The sequence below is a fragment of the Cervus elaphus genome, chromosome 20 (genome assembly GCF_910594005.1).
Source record: "Cervus elaphus chromosome 20, mCerEla1.1, whole genome shotgun sequence".
Classification (NCBI taxonomy): Eukaryota; Metazoa; Chordata; class Mammalia; order Artiodactyla; family Cervidae; genus Cervus; species Cervus elaphus.
The window spans coordinates 76,190,136-76,204,619 of NC_057834.1; the positions used below are offsets into that span (position 1 = coordinate 76,190,136).

At 38.0% G+C, this 14,484-nt stretch overlaps 1 protein-coding gene across 2 annotated transcripts in view; it reads right to left on the reverse strand.

Annotated features, from left to right (window-relative positions):
* Nucleotides 1–4,962: 4,962 nt before the first annotated feature.
* Nucleotides 4,963–14,484, reverse strand: part of LRRC8C (leucine rich repeat containing 8 VRAC subunit C) — an 87,088-nt gene continuing 77,566 nt past the window's right edge. For both annotated transcript variants that reach the window (XM_043878877.1, XM_043878876.1), the window contains one exon: nt 4,963–11,505. In XM_043878877.1, the coding sequence (XP_043734812.1) occupies nt 9,232–11,505 (2,274 nt within the window). In that variant the 3' untranslated portion in view covers nt 4,963–9,231. The remainder of the gene's footprint in view (nt 11,506–14,484) is intronic.

The window sequence follows — 14,484 nt, forward strand, 5'->3', positions numbered from 1 at the left end:
GTACAAGTGGTAAGTGTGGTGGATAACGAGGCATATAGAAAGTGTTGAGAGAAATTCTTAATGTCTTAAAATTCTTTGAAAACATTTCTGGGATCTTAGTATAAGTAGAGCCAAAATTAGATTTGGATGGATAGGATTGAAGATAGAAGGGGCAGTTTTTTGAGTATTTAACAACCTGTGAATCCCTGTCTAATCAGTTGCTATTGTTGTTCAGTCACTCAGTTGTGTCCAACTTTTTGCGACCCCATGGACTGCAGCATGCCAAGCTTCCCTATCCTTCACCAGCTCTTAGTGCTTGCTCAAACTCATGTCCATTGAGTCAGTGATGCCATCTAACCATCTCATCCTCTGCCATCCCCTTCTCCTTCTGCCGTCAATCTTTCCCAGCATCAGGGTCTTTTCTAATGAGTCAGCTGTTCACATCAGGTGGCTAAAGTATTGGAGCTTCACCTTCAGCATCCGTCCTTCTAATTAATATTCAGGATTGATTTCCTTTAGGATTGGCTGGTTTGATCTCCTTGCAGTCCAAGGGACTCTCAAGAGTCTTCTCCAACACCACAGTTCAAAAGTACCAATTCTTCATTGCTCAGCCTTCTTTACGGTCCTACTCTCACATGCATACATGACCACTGGAAAAGTCATAGCTTTGACTAGATGGACCTTTGTTGGCAAAGTAATGTGTCTGCTTTTTAATATGCTGTCAAGGTTTGTCATTGCTTTCCTTCCAAGGAACAAACGTCTTTTAACTTCGTGGCTGCAGTCACCATCTGCAGTGATTTTGGAGTCCAAGAAAACAAAGTCTGTCACTGTTTCCATTGTTTCCCCATCTATTTGCCATGAAGTGATGGGACTGCATGTCACCATCTTTGTTTTTTGAATGTTAAGTTTTAAGCCAGCTTTTTCACTCTCCTGTTTCACCATGAAGAAGCTCTTTAGTTCCTCTTCACTTTCTGCCATAAGGGCGGTGTCAGCTGCATATCTGAGGTTATTGATAACTTTATTGTCATGTCTATATAACGCATTTACAGAGTCCTAGACACATTTTTGTATAATGTTTGTTTCCTCCTTGTACACATAAGAAAAAAATGTCTGAGTCTAAATATTTTAAAACAACTTAGAATGCAACTTCTGTCTTATAAGCATTTTCTACAAGGTTTTGCAGTAAACTTTCAGAAATTTTTGATGTGAGTTCTTGATCAGATTTATAGTTAAAGCTCTCAATAGTCACTAGTAGTTACTTTTTAAAAATCATTTATTTTTATTTAGTTTATTATATCAGTTTCTGACTTAGGAGAAGTTTTCTGAAAATAATGATCTAGCTAGTTTTTCGTAATTGAGATTTGATGGTTTTAACATTGTTGATAGAACTGAAGGGCAATGAATCAGCCTGAAGTTTAAAAAGTGCACTGAGCATCCTTCATCAGGAGGCTCCTGGTTAAGTCAATCACACCTCTATTCCCCGTGCTCTCACAACAAACAAAAGCCTTAGGTAAATAAACCAGGTATTTAATCCCTCTGACATTTTTCATATTTCCCATTAGACACCAGTTCAGTTTCTCTGAGAGGTTATCTGGACTTACAAAATATTTATATAGCTAAATGCTTAGAGTGAATAGTTTTGATTGAAGCTGAAGCTCCAGTTTCCAATTTCACAAGCATGAACTCATTTTAAATACTTCCTCACTTCTTGTAATAACCTGTAATGGAAAATAATCTGGAAAGGAGGATATATATACATATATATACACGCATATACATATATATAAAACCCAATCAATTTTCTGTACACCTGAGGCTGACACAACATTGTTAATGAAATGTACTTCAATTTGAAAAAACCACCAAAGCAGGGAAAACAATTCCTCACCAAAGTAAGGGCAGTTAGCATCCTGTCTTTGTTTCTGGATGCATAAAACAACTAAACCTCTGACCATGCTGATACCGTTAAGGTTCAGAATGTGACTTCCAAGAAAGTCTATAAGTTACATTACCAGAGGCTAGAACCTGGGAGAATTAAGAAACAACCCTGAATAAATAATAAGTTCTAAATAAAGTCTTTCTTACCATTCTAACAAGTATCAAGATTAATTTTTAATACCACTTTAGTGGTCATTAATGTACATGGCCTCAGGTTTTTGTTGAGACTGGCTACATCATAAAGTATTTTTCATGAAGCAATTTAAATCATTCAGAACTATATACATATAACTCAATAGAATAAATGGAACACACCTACTACTTCATAAATTTGTGGACATTTATTTCTCAAGTTTACAATGATGTAGCTTCATGTTCTTGTATTGATTTTATTTATTCTTGGACTAAATCAGCCTGACAAGTTGAAAGCTGTTCAAATGTTACTTAAGAGTATGATTTTAACAAAATTATTCCAAACAGTCTATGTGAAATTACAATGGAATCCCAAGAACTTTGTAATTCAGATAAAAATGTTATTTATCCCTATATCAAAATCACTGCTGAGGAGTTGATTTTTTTCTTAGAAGAATTATGGGAGAGATATAAAGTGCAAAACTTATATGTGGCCTCTTTGTGTCAGTTTTCCCAAGATCTGTATTACCTGATCAGGTAATTATCATATTATACTCATAAGAAAGGAACTAAATACTTTTTAATGGTGATGTCTAGATGTATCCTGAGTTGAAATAAAATTAATTCCACAGGGACCTAATGCATAGTACAGCAGACTAAATTCAATATCTTTTAATAACCTATAATGGAAAAAAATCTGAAATACAATATATATATTTTTATATCCATATATCTGCGGCTTCCCAGTGGTAAAGAATCCACTTGCCAAGCAAGACAGGCAGGTTCAGTCCGAGTTGGGAAGATCCCTTGGAGAAAGGAAATGGCAACCCACTCTAGTATTCTTGCCTGGGAAATCCCATGGACAGAGGAACCTGACAGGCTACAGTCCACGGGGTTGGAAAAGAGTCAGACATGACTTAGCAACTAAATAGCAGCAGCAATATCTTTATATCTGAATCACTTCACTGTATAATAACCACCCCAACATTGTGAATCAACTATCCTTCAGTTCAAAAAATTAATTAAAGGACTAAAAAAATAAAACGAAAGGCCATATTCTAATTGTTTCCAAACTTTACAACAGAGGAACCCCTGAATCACAAAAATCAGAATGGCCAGTTTGGCTAAGATGATTTATTTTATTATTGTCATTTATTTGGTGGAGTCAGTCTCGATGGTAGCATGCAGATTCTTCACTGCATCACGCCAAGTCTCTCTTTGCGGTGTGGCATCTGGGCTCAGCAGTTGCAGTGCACGGGCTTAGTTACTCTGAGGCATTGAGATTTTAGTTCCCCAACCAGGGATTGAATCCATGTCCCCTGCATTGCAAGGCAGATTCTGGTCCACAGGGCCACCAGGGAAGTCCCCTAGGGCTGTGATTTTTATGCAAAATATCCACACTCTGAAAATACTTCATCACTGTGGTATATGTGATCACATAAATGTTTACTTGCACCTTGCTTTGTTCAAAAATGCTTAAATATGAAACCTAAATTATAACCTGTATTCAAAGATTTGTACATAAAAATAATGCAGCTTATGAAGAGCTTTTCACTTTTTCCTGCTTGGATGTTTAGAATGACATTCAAATATACATTCAGAAACACATAGGCCTGGTGCTATGGCTGTTTAAGTACCCTATTGATTTTAATGACTTTCATGTATCTCTCCATCCAAATCAAAGTGCTTACCCTGAACCTTGCTAACTGAAACAACCGAGTTAATTTTAGTGTTTATCTCAATATTCTGTAATGAAAGGACTGGAAGATGGGGCAGTGGGAGGTGGCAGTGGACAGAGACTTTTTCTTTGTGCAACTTGCACTGGAATCACAAGATGTTTCTGATCCGCTGCCCATCTCAGCTCCTCTCAGAAGTTTCTCCAGCGCTCTCCCATCATTCCTTCTAAGTTTCTGTACACATATTCGCAAGGCCTCTCTCATCGCACTCACAATCTCTCCTCATCTCGACAGTTCTTTCCCAAAGGACTATCAGTTGATTATCAGTGAAATAACTGAGTCATAAATAACTACAGAAAAATTTGTAAAATGATAATTTAGCTTCAAAGTTACCAGTCACAATTTTCTTATGCATAAGTGGTTCATGAAGTTATTTTATTAAGCTCCTCCCTATGCTTGGAGTATATGTGTTTAACTAGGGAAGTCTTCCTAGTTGCACAGAACCATTCTGATTTAAGTAGACCCAATTATTACCATAAAAGTATTTACTGAGTGCTGGGCTGGACAGCCATTGTACAGTCTGATCTGGCAAATACACAGAAATTGCATTCCAGATTACATAGCAAGGCACTAATGACCCAAATGAAACTCCAGGGGCACCTTAGGTAGATGCAGTACAGAGAATTAAGGAAGGAAATCATTAGTCACAATTGCAGAAACTAGCCAAATACAAAGTGAAAAAAATGCATGCAGCCTATTTCCTGCAGAGTTCAGGGAGCCTTGGTAACAGAAAATGCAAAAACACAAGAGAAATGCAAAAGAGAAACATGATTTCCACAAATAGATAAGAAAGGGACTGATCTCAATTTCAAATTACAAAAACAATTTTATTTAATTTATTTTCTGTTCCTATGTACTACTACATAGCCAAATAACATTAAGACGTTGTATCATGAATTTACACTATGACAGATCAACTTTCAAGCATTTTCTTGACAGTCTTGGAGGTTTTGCCAGCACTGACAAAATCTGAACATATACAGTAAGAGGAAACAAGCAGCAAAAGGAAATCTAAGTGACCACATAAGGCATTGAGTTTCAACCCCACAAAAAATATTCATTAAATAGGCAGAATCATATGGGAGAGTGAACAATGTTCAGCAAAAAGCAAATTTATACCAGATCCAAAACCATGCATAGGAACTGTTATTTAACAGGACCAAAAAACTGTTTGAAGTTATATACCCCTTTTTAAGGTCTTCTAATTAAAAAAAAAAGAAAATTCCTTAGCGTGGGAGGAGAGCTTCTCTCCTCCCCATCTCCCCAAAATGAATTTAAGCATGTTACCTTTATCAGTGAAAGTCTCTGGGAAGATGGAGTAAGAGTGGATAGCTAGTTTGAAAGACTGGTATGAAATTGTATTAGAAGCATGTCACTGAGGCCTAAATCTGAAAAATCAATGGCAGGTCTGAGACTGTCCAAGTTTTCTTACAATGTGTCTGAGTAGACAGTAAAAAAAAAAAAAGAGAAAATCTTACAGACCCTTGAGGCATTCCCCTCGCTAATAACTGTGCTATTTTGCTATGGAACCCTACCTACCCTGAGTTATTGAGATCCTACCAAAAATGTGAACTGCTTGAATAGCATTATCACATTCAAGATTCATAGGAGAATGCAAACTGAATCAATTTAATTTCTAAACACAAATTTAAGTTGTCTTGAAGTTTATCTTATCTCTTTACTACTAAATACTGCAGTTTCCATAAAGATGGATCACTGTTTAAGTATATATAATAAATAAATCACTACTACCAATCAGGTATTTGCTATGAAATCCCATGGACAGAGGAGCCTGGAGGGCTACAGTCCATGGAGTGGCAAAGAGTCAGACACGGCTGAGTGACTAACACTACACTACATTATAGAGTAAAATACTACTTAAAAAATGAACTTTACTTAGAATTAGGAACATAAACCACAGCAAAACTCTTAGGGGGGGTGGTAACAACAAATGTAAATATTTTTTTCTTCCCTTTCTTATAACAGAAATCATAAGATAGTATGTTGCAAAAACGTGAACTTTGTTTATCCCCAGTAACTCACGGAATACTTCAGGTTGCTAAGCCTCTCTCTGTAAAGATGGCTTCAGAGGCAGAGAAGGAGGAACCTATAAATGAACAGAATACTCACAGCAGGCTTATTTTCCAAGCCTTTCAGAAAAAGTAGTGCCTGCCCTTGGGGTGGTATGGAAATTGTTAGAACTCACTGCATTAACTACATGGGAAACCTAAGGCAGGGGAAAGGTGGGTGAACAATCAGAAAACTTACCAGTGTAAATAACAGGTTTCACTGAATCAAGAACATTTATGTTAAAAACCATCGTACTTAAAACAAAACAAAGTGAGTGAAAACCCAACAAATGACTAGCTTTCTGAGGTGTGGTCTTTTTAGGTGAGTTCCACCAGGATATATACTTAGATGCTGTTTCAACAGGACCATCCACCAACAACGGATCTATACTTAACTACTAAAACTGACCAAAAAGCATACTCACCAAGGGTGTCCAGTAGCCACAGGACTTGAGTACATATGATGCTTTTATATTTACATAAGCAGTTTCTCATGAATCTTATAGAAGTTGGAGAAATAGAGCTAGTTGTTCCTTTTTAGCAAGAGCACTTGTAAAAATATGAAAAGGATTAGGTAAATACCCCTTTTAACACTGAGTTTGATTCATTAAAGAACTTTAGAAAAGTCAGCAGTTCATTTACCTGAGTTTCCCATTTAATAGCTAAAGAGTAATTAAATGCTTTTTACTTAAGAATGTGAACAAAAATATACAATATTTAAAAGGATCAAGTTGGAAAATTAAGACTCAAGATGAAGTTTGAACATTTTGAATTTTTATAAAATCTAACAAGCATCTATGAATTTTCCTTCCTAGTTAAACCATAAACTCAGAACTATACTGATTAGCTGGTTGTTATTTAGAACTTAGGTTAGGGTCAACCTGTGAAATCATTAGGAAGTAAATAAAATTATTTTGACATTTTGAGCAAGTTGTCACAAAGACTAATTACTAGTGATTTACTTCAGTTATGAACCCATGGGAGATTATAAATTAACACCAGATAAAGATTTCAGCATAAATGTGATGTTTAACCTGAATAGATCCCTTTTTAAGGGTGATATAGAAAACAACTATAAATTTTATCCAGAAAAATAATGCACCCAGTGTCTTAACAGCAGTTATCAAAGCTCACCTTTCAACAGGGGTATTCTTGTCATGCTCAGTGATGGACAATCTTCCAGGTTTGTTTGTTTGTTTGTTTAAAACAGGTAGTGCTATGTCTCTAAATACAACTCATGGTTCATAATCAAGATCCTAAAAACATACTAGAATTGAATATTTTATCAAAGAAGTAAAACCATGTTGCTATTTTAAACATGTTGTTTCAATTCCAGGTGGAAATAAACCAGCTATACAAAATCACCATTCTAACACTTAAACATAGAGCAGAAACAGCAAAGCACTTTGGTCTACATGATTAAATTATTAAATAAATGAAAAGCATCTCTTCTCCAAATCCTTTACCCCATGTTGTATCATAATGTTTAAAACACAACTGAGGTACACGTATCTGCTGAGTAGTTTGTAGAGCTGTGTCCCGTGTATGACTCAAAGTGTCATTAAGCAAATTTACCAGGATCAAGGAGTAAATTTTAAAACCAGCATTTTGAAACCCAAACCATCTTCCTACTTGTTTTTTTTGTTAGGTCACAAAACCATCTTAGATCAGACTAGGGTTCTGAAAACAGTGAGTATGAAGTTGGAGAATGAAACAAAATTCCCACGATAGATAGCACTGGTCCTGGATTGAGGGCACAAATAGTGTTTTCATTTTCCTGTTCTATACAGTTTAATAGTCAGTGAAAACTTTTGCCCAAGACCCATACATTTTGGGCTTCCCTGGGGGCTGAGCTGGTAAAGAATCCACCTGCAATGTGGGAGACCTGGGTTTGATCACGGGTTGGGAAGATCCTCTGGGAAAGGGAATGGCTACCCACTCCAGTATTCTGGCCTGGAGAATTCCATGAACTGTATAGTCCACGGGGTCAAAAGAGTCAGACGCGACTGAGCTACTTTCACTTTCACACTATGTTGGATTTTTAGTATAGAGTAAAATAAAAGCTCTGCTGACCAACAGGCAAAAATTATTTCTAAGTTATATTCACTCAGCTATTTTTTCACACTTAAAAAAACAAAGATATAGAATTATTTTAGATGAGATAAACTTTTCTAAGCCAAAGAGAACAGAGTTTCTGTGCTTGCATTACTAGCATTCATAGCAAGGGCAGACTTGAGAGAGATTGATTAATATATATATATATAGGTATACATTGATTAGTTTGTGTTACAGGCAGAATTTGAACAGAGATCACCACTGCCACACTGCCCAGAGGAACCTGTGTGCCTGGCTGGAGTGCACCAGCTCTTTAGCAGGGTGCTTTAGTAGCACTTTTTCTTTTTTTTCCATCGGATGTATTCACATATCAAGATATCAAAGATGATTAAATTACTAAAAAGCAGGCTTCTGATTCTGATTTTTAAATTTAATTAGCTATTTTAATTAAAATAAATTAGCTTTTCTAAGGTTGTTCACCAGAACTACATAACAACATTGATATTAAAGGGGAGGAGTTTCTGCATTTCCTTTTTCACTGAAGGAAAATATTTTCAACATTTAAAAAATGTTGGTAAAAATGTAAATCAGTTAAATTATAAATGACCAATCCAACCAACCTGACCATGGAAGATTATCGTCCTTACTCACAAAATCCTTGCCTAATGATAAATAACTGGCAGGTATGTGAAAGAAAACAATTTAGAGTTCTGCTGGAGGCAAGGGGAAATTTTGAAAATAATAGTCCATGACAATGCACTTATGTGAGCTTATACTCCAGAGAAGTTTTCTGTACAATGAAATACTTGACCAATGCAGAAGGCAGCTGGTATTAAAATAACTAGCAGAGATTCCTTGGTACACATACAATGAAAACAAAAATAAAGACCCTGTACAGATGTAAACAAGCTAAAAAATGACCTTGGCAAAGTATCTTCATCGATTTAAAAAATACCAAAAACATGCAACTTAAAATTCCCTTCCTTTTACAAGAATTTACCAAAAACCAAAACAAACAAGCAAGCAAGCAAACAAACAAAAAAACAAACAAAAACAGGTGGAACCATCTGTCTCTGTCAGTAGAAAACAATAATAGATACATTAGGTTCCAGGACAAATAAACCTTTAAAATACTAATATTGAAAAAATACAATTAAATTTTTATTAAAAAATACATACTCCTTACTCATTCTTTGTGTACATTTTGTTTTGTGCGAAAAAGAAGAAAAACAATAATAAAGTAGGAAAGGCATTAAGACTACCTAGTTATTTATACTGTATTTGGTAGAAGCATGTTTTAGTCAAACTTTAAACAAAATAAGTTATTCTGTTTTCATTTGCTCCCGGACATCAGAAGGCAGGGTTTCAAACAGAGCATCTTCTACAACTAAACCAGCTCGCTTCAAAGCCCGACAGTCACCCAGTTCAGGAGGGAGGATTTCAAAGTGATTGCCTTTAACATCTAAATAGGAAAGAAATAACAAATTTCCAATTTTGGGGGAAAGTACTGATAGGCTGTTTTTCCCAATCTTCAGAGTTTTGAGTTTCTTACAGAAGTAGAGTTCATCTGGAAGGCTCTCCACTTTGTTACAAGTGATGGAAAAATACTGTAAACTTTGTAGAACTCCGATCTCAGGTGGGATAAATCGAATGTCATTGTAGGACAAGTCCAGGTAACGGATTTTGTTGCATAGGAAGAGGTGGGAAGGCAGCACCTCGATTTTATTGTGACTGAAGGACAGACGCTCCAGGCTGGTGAGTTTCTTGATATGCTCTGGGATGTAGGTGATGCTGTTATGCCACAGTTTTAGTACGGTCAACTTTCTCAAGTGCTGGAAGCTAACGATCTCTTCTATGGATTTCAGATTATTTTCCTTGAGGTCCAGTTCCTGGAGGCTGAGCAGGCTGAATACGGCGTGAGGGATGCGCTCCAGGTCACAGTGGACCAGCTCCAGCTCTGTCAGGTTGGTCATCTTCTTCAGGTTGTTGAGCATCACCAGCTTGGTGCCATCGTTGTGGATGCACATCTTCTGGAGATGGCTGGAAACATCAACCACTGCCTGTGGGATTTTGGAAACGTTGCTTTTGATCGAGAGAATTTTAAGGCTTTTGAGATCCCGCAGAGACTCAAGGGTGACATTTCTGGAAATATCGTGACTTAGAGAGCCAACCAGGTAAAGCTCCTCCAGGTTCCGGAGGCCATACATCCAGGGGGGCAGCTCCCTCATGTCATCAAACTTGACGCTCAAGACCTTGAGATTCTCCTTCAGGAAAGACAATGCCGCGCTGTGGATTTTGACTGAGCACTGGTGTAGAGAGAGCTCCTGGAGATTGTCTAGCTGCGCGATAGTGGCTGGTATCATGACGTTCTTAATGATTTCAAGTTTTAGGGATTGCAACTCTGTGATTTCAAAAACAGTGTCTGGAAGGCCAGAGAGCATGATGAGAGGCAGTTCCAAACGGTTATGGGCATTTGTCTGCAGCTTCTGCCTCAGTTTATCTGGAGTCCACTCATTATTTAAGTTCAGCTGCTTTAATTTGTTTTCACTCACTTCAGATAGGAACACCGCGAATCTCTTGGAATACAGAGGGTCATACTGATCAATCATATGAAGCATAAAAGCAAAGTCATTTTTCACATCTGGAATATCATCAATTCCAGTCTCCTGCCGGACATACTCAAAAGAGTACTCCTTCAGAGAACGGTAGAACAGCCAGTATAACGTATAAAGGCACGTCAATCCGTAGATACTTACAAAGCACAGGTAGCAAAAGGAGAGTTTTGAAAACAAGTGTGCCATGGTATGATTGCAAGAAAAGTTTTTATATCCAGTCATGTCCTGAATGTCAACATTACAGTCCACTGTAAATTGGACTTTGGAAACCAGGGCACTATTATATGCAATGATGATTAGGAATTTTATAACCTTAAGTACAGTCTGACGAACATACATGGCATACAGTATATCACCTTCTTCTACGTGCAGCCGGAACTTCTTCACCTTCTCAAATAAAGCTTTTGCCTGCTCACCCTCCTTCTTATCCAGAGCCCCTGCAGTGGATTTGTCAACCACAAACTTCTCAGGAATTGACTTCAAAGATTGAGAGTTGACCAGACTGCCTTCTGGACCAGACTGGGTGGTGTTGGACCTGCTCATGTTGTTCTTCCTGCTGTCCTTCTCTTCTGAGTCCTCCCCAGACACTTCAGATAAGGCTCGTGTGGTCCAGGGAGAGTCAAAACACTTCCCCAGGATTGAGATGAAATGTTCTATTTTGGAGCTGGAGCCAGGGAACTTGAACCAAAAGTTGCTGCAGAGCATGAAGACCAGGGTATGAATGAGGACAAGGTATGGGAAATACTTGGCGTACCAGTGGAGGGCTCGCTCATAGCACATCTGGTTAATAAAGCTGTATTGCTGAAGGTCCAAATCTGTCTTCAGCCCTTTCATTTCCACAGTGACTGGGTTAGAAGGAGATGGTTTTGGTGGAGGCAGTGGGGTGGTACTGGCCACTGCTTGAGAGACATTTGAAACAGAAGAGTGGTTCTGAGAAGGCTGTACTCTTTTCGGAAGGCAGATTATCTTGTCTTGCATGACCTGAAACACAGAAATAATATTTTCAAATTATATTACTCAAAGAGCTTTCATAATGTCATTAGTGAGAAGGAAAGCAGCAATAACATCCAATAAAAGTCCATTTCCTTTGCCTGGAGAATACAATGTTCAATTCCAACACCGAGATTTTTATTCTTAGCCCACAGGTTGGGAAAATGAAATGTATATCTTTGTTTGCCACATCTAACTCAAGACACAAAATGGAGTTTTGTCAGGACACAGAACAGTTCATGACAAAATAAATATTTGAAGAACATTTCACATATTTAAAAAATTTTGCATTTCTTATTTCACTGAAGCCTTGGGGAATCAGTCATTGGTCTGGGAAGTACATCCTCTTATCAGATTCTGTCTTGAACTGGATGTCTCCCAACATTATATTAGTTTCTGTATGAGAAGTAAAAGGATTAAAAGGAGGAAATACGGGAGAAATTCCTGTCTTTATAATTTCCTCTTTTCTTTCTACCCATATCCTAGTCATGCATAGATGAATATGACTAGTTTTAATAAAATGGGAATTTACTATGCTTTTGCAAGAACTATTTATTCAGAGAGAGATGAAAGACTGTAGAAATGTTTGATAGTAAAATAGTTATGTCTAAACTTGCTGCTTTTCACACAAAATATTACATCAACTTCTCTTCCCCTACTAATGCTTCAGTTTGTTGAAAATAATCTGAAGCCCTAAGAATGTCCAGCAGTCTCATAAGATTGCAATTTCAGTAAGAGAGAACACTTTCTTCCCAAATATGAGATAGGATGAGGCAAAATACACTTGGAATCAACCTGGAGGAATCATCTCCAGGAAGAAGTACATGAACATGTACACTGAGTCTATTACAAAGTAGACTGTTATGGCATGAGGAATATGACCACAAGCTGGTGACGGGGGAGATACAGCCCCCTAGAGAGAAGTGTTGTACAAGGTTTGACGATGCAGTGGAGCGTCCAGCCCTTAGTTGAGTGTCTGATATATAGGAGACTGCCAGTATGTATTTGCTGAGAAAGTGGATGAATCTAGCACTGACACTGACACTAGTCTTTCCACTTCAGAGCTGCATAGTGCTGGGCGTGGATCTCTCTTAGGGATAAAGTTAAGGACAGTGACTACAGCGATGACAGCAACAAACCTGCTGTTGTGTTTAATATGTAATCCTATTCCAATAATGTCAAAGATATTAATTATTTTAATTGTCACCTTAACGTGATAAGGCAGATTACTCTTTTTACCCCAATTTCACAGATGAGGAGATGAAGGCACAGAAAGTTTAGGCAACTTGCTTAATGTCATCTAGCCTAGGCCACTTGGACCCAGAACCCACATTCTTATTTTATTTTACTGAGTTTCTAGGATTAAACCAAAAAGATCTCAATTTTACTTCATCCTGAGTAACAAATTACCTTTCATAAGTTATACATGTTTTAGGGGAAATGCTTATCTCTTCCCATATCCTATGTGGATAACAATGAAAGAATGAAGTTGGGGGAAGAGAGGAAGTTTTGTTTATAAAGATATATAAACACTGTAGATCAGAAGATGTATCAGGGGCTACTATTTACTATGTAAATCAGAAGAAGGCAGGGAAGAAAAACAAATGTGATTGCATTCAAAGGGTTTGGTAACTACAGTGGTGTGAGAATGTTTGAGAATGTCTTCAAACAAACATTTTAATCACTTACCTGTATCAGAGGAAAAAAATGTTAAACATGTCCATATTTGTGGGCATATATATATATCTATTTATGGGCTTCCCTTGTGGCTTGACTGGTAAAGAATCTGCCTGCAGTGAGGGAGACCTGGGTTTGATTCCTGGGTTAGGAAGATCCCCTGGAGAAGGGAAAGGCTACCCACTCCAGTATTCTGGCCTGGAGAATTCCATGGACTGATAGTCCACGGAGTTACAAAGAGTTGGACACAACTGAGTGGCTTTCACTCACTCATATATGTCTATTTATAATTATAACCATAAAGTATTGCCAATTCCCTCAGCCAAATATTAGCTTATTTTTCCTTTAAGTTTAAAATGAACATAAAGTTTTCATTTTAATCTCATATTTCAATAGGGCATCCTTTATATTTCTTGGGGTCAAGCACTCTACCATGGAAACCCCTGGAACAGAAAATAGTAGGAGAAAGCCTAGACGGATGTTAAAGTCTACCCTGCAGAAATATCAAACAGAAAAAGAAATTCAGTGGCTTGGGGTCATATTCTAGATGTTTTCCCAATTGTAGTCTCATTTAATGCTCCAATTATCTGTGAAGCTTCAATTATCCGGAGAAGGAAATGGCAACCCACTTCAGTATTCTTGCCCGGAAAATCCCATGGTCAGAGGAGCCTGGTGGGCTACAGTTGATGAAGTTGCAAAGAGTAGAACACAACTGAGTGACTGAGCGCATCTGTGAAGCAGGCACAAGGTGGGGGCTAGAGACCAGTACGGACAGAAATGCTTCCCCAGCACCTTCTCCAAGAGTGACACCTTTGAGCTAGCATGTTAATGCTGTGCTATGCTCAGTCCTGTCTGATTTTTTGCGACCTCATGGGCTCCTCTGTGTATGGAATTTTCCCGGCAAGTATACTAGAGTTGGTTGTCATTTCTTTCTCCAGGTATGTTAATACGACATTGTTAATGATGTGATGAAAACAGAGATGCACTGATGTGAAAGCAAGATCAGCCAGAAGGTAAAAAGGCAAGTAGGTACCTTCTGGAGGTTCTAGGTCCCTGCCAAGCACCCAGATGGACCCAGTACTGCCTCCTGCCCTGCCCTTGTCCAGACTCGCTCCTCATGGGGGCAGATGATTAACCTCTGGAGCCTGGCTGCTGCAGAGGGTCTCAGGTTATGCCTGGCACCAGGGTGTCCAGCTGAGGGGCGAGTGTGGCCTGAAATCCTGCTTGGGCCTCCCTGGCTCAGCTGTGTGCCCTCCTGGGGTACCTCTTTATATTTAGGACAAAGGAACTTGA